The sequence below is a fragment of the Ailuropoda melanoleuca genome, chromosome 16, assembly GCF_002007445.2.
Source record: "Ailuropoda melanoleuca isolate Jingjing chromosome 16, ASM200744v2, whole genome shotgun sequence".
In the NCBI taxonomy this organism is placed as follows: Eukaryota; Metazoa; Chordata; class Mammalia; order Carnivora; family Ursidae; genus Ailuropoda; species Ailuropoda melanoleuca.
In genome coordinates, this window is record NC_048233.1 from 10358569 (window position 1) to 10361693 (window position 3125).

Below are 3125 nucleotides of genomic sequence, written 5' to 3' on the forward strand. Positions count from 1 at the left end.
CATATTAAATGGAAGTGGTTGCATGTATGTGATGGGAAGATTAATGGCATAAACCTTGAAACAGTGTGGACAGGTAGAGGGGAGCTGATCCAGTGTCTATTCAAAAGTAGCTTTTTCTAGTAAAAGGAGAGGCAAGGAATTGAGATATAAGTGAAATTGATATATTTAAAATCTGCTAGGAAGACTTCTGCAAGCAACTTCGGAAATAGATGACTTCAGAAATCTCTTTTACTTTTTTTTAATTTTATGATTTCGTTACTGTTGATACTTCTCTGTATTTTTTACATCCTTTGTATGTTATGTGTTAAATCATCTATTACTTTTATTTCCCACTGTATTTGTTCTAAAGGTTTATTTCCACAGGGTCATAACTATAAATGAAAAAATAGACTTTAAAATATAAAAGAGGTCCAAAAAGACTAAGTAGTCATAATAAATGATATGTTTATTAGTTCATTTATATAATTCTCACAAAGTCAGGCAGGTTCTGAATTTCTAACCTTTCTGTGATACTCTGATATTTCTGCTACAACTTTAGACCTTGCCTTCTTCTTTCATTAAGTCATTTATGATTTTCTGCCATGAAAAAAAAAGTTACAAATAACATGAAAAAACAATAGAATAAAGACAGGCAGATCTTGAATCTGGAATATTATTGAGATGTGAGCTTCATAGCTTTTCTCTTAACTTTCTTCTTCTGATTTTTGGTGGACAGTCTTCTCACACAAGCATGAAGAGGACCTAGTGCAGTTATCAGTACCAACAGTGTGTGAATTCAAATACACACATTTCCCCTGGAAATCCAAACTTGGCTTTGGCAAATCCCTGAAAAATTAGAAAACACAAGTCATTGGCTATACCCACTCTGTTTAAACTAAATAGTATTATTTGAGAACTATTATGTGAAATTCATTATGCCTAGTGCTGTCAAGAACTCAAGGCAGTAAAGACACTCTCCCTCTTGTGAATAAAGAACTCATGAATTTATAGAAGAGATTAATCTATAAACAATAAATAAGTTTCACAAAGTGTGATAATTATTTACAAGTGGGAAGATATACACCAGTATAGAGAGAAAGAGAATGATCTGGCTGGAAATTATGGCAATAGTATGGAAGGACATATGACCTGGGATATAACATCATGTTTTAAGTACAGATTGGTATAATAGAAACCATCCAACTATGCATGCACAGCTGCAGTTGAAGGAGGGATATTTTGCTTATGAAAACATTATGTTAGATACCCAATATCAGTAATGAAATTTAGAATGCATATATGTACATACACGTGTGTGCGTCCGTGTCTGTGTCTGTGAGTAATATGTCAGGACCCTTCCCTCTGCTCTGTTATTTTCTTCAATTTACAAAATCACCACTTACATAAATGCCATACAGCAGATGCTATCAAATACTCTGGTTGAATTTAGTCCTTGACTGAAGATCTAGAGCATTTTAGGTCATTGTCAGTAAAACCACTTTTCATCAACTCTACAGCATAGAGTTGTCAAGTATTGCCTGGAAAAAGGTAAAGCTAATCTACTTAATTATTAAATTCATAATACATTCATTTTCAAAATGCCTAAGAAATTAGAAAAAAAAATGAATCTTGAACTGTGTAGAAAAAATAAATTGCCAAAATATTTTATACATTCTTCCATTCATTAATCCAACATACCGATTGAGTATTCTGTGTACCAAACACTGTACACGGTTTCAAGTAGAGGAAACATTCAAGTCACAAAATTCCAATAAATAAAATGATCAACAATGTCATCCAGTGTCATCCTGAGTCTGATTACTAAAATTATTAAGAAATGTTCTTATTGTCATAATGTTTACGACATTCCGCCTTCTCTAGAAGATTGATGAAATTTACTGTGATTGTGGGAATGTGATTAACTATTAAGAGATAGATCATGATCACATAAGAAACCTGATACAGGGGCACCTGGGTGGCTCAGTTGGTTGAGTGTTTGCCTTTGGCTTTGTTCATGATCCCGGGGTCCCAGGATCGAGCCCCATGTCGGGCTTCCTGCAGGGGAGTCTGCTTCTCCCTCTCCCTCTGCTCCCCCCATTCATGCTGTCTCTCTTGTTCTCTCACTCTCTCTCGCTCAAAATAAATAGATAAAATCTTCAAAAAGAAGAAACCTGATATAATAATATCAAAGTCTTCATAAAATCCCTGCATATTTAAGCCAATTTTGAGATAGAAATATTAAATCCCTTTATCTTTTAAAATTGTTGATTTGAAAATGATATTTCTTATAAGACAAACTTATTTGGACACTTATAATGAAAATAGGCCAAAGATATATCTTGCCTTTCTGAATAGTTTAAAATGAAAAAAATGTGATTTCAAAGCCAATATGATATTTCATTTGGCAATGGAAGAAGAATTAAATTCATTTTTAAAACCAGAAAAAGTAATAAATAAAATTAATAACCATGAAAATAAGCAGACTCATAATCTGACACGATGGTATAGGCACCTCCAAAAAAATATTCAAGGTGTTTACACGTTAAAATACTTAAAAAACTGTGAAATATTTAAATGACATATTAAATTAGTTAAGTTATTTAAATATTAAAATTTTGGTATATGATAAATATGACATTAAATTCAGTGATGAGAAAATAACCAATCATTTAAACAGTACTCTAACAACTACCTAATTGAAATTTACATATTAGGGACAGATATAATTATAACTACATGTGAACGCACATGTACATGCTTCAACTTTGTCTATTGTATGTCAAAACAAATTTCAAATGAATAAAGACAATCTCAGTATACCTTAATGTTAACTCTTTGCTCACTTAAAAAAAGCAAAAAAACTTAAGGGCAAATCACTAAAGGAAAAAACTGGTAAGAATGTCTGAAAGAGAGGTTAGAAACAATATATAAGAAGCCATAGCAAAAAATAAAAAACTAAATAGGATAAAATGGTCGAAAGTATTATTATAGGTTATAGGAAAAATAGGAAAAATAGTCTTACTAACCATTAGAAGAATATAGCCTAAAAGAACAAAATAAAAATAATCAGCTAGCAAAGTTATCAAAACTTTGAAATTCTAAGTTTGCCACACAGTGATGAAATATATATATATATAATATATATA

The 3125-nt window shown here is 31.4% G+C and overlaps 1 protein-coding gene across 1 annotated transcript in view; it reads right to left on the bottom strand.

Moving 5' to 3' along the window:
• Positions 1 to 528: 528 nt before the first annotated feature.
• Positions 529 to 3125, bottom strand: part of LOC100478520 (killer cell lectin-like receptor 5) — a 10345-nt gene continuing 7748 nt past the window's right edge. Inside the window, exon 8 of the mRNA XM_034645071.1 lies at positions 529 to 825. Within this exon, the coding sequence (XP_034500962.1) occupies positions 684 to 825 (142 nt within the window). The 3' untranslated portion in view covers positions 529 to 683. The remainder of the gene's footprint in view (positions 826 to 3125) is intronic.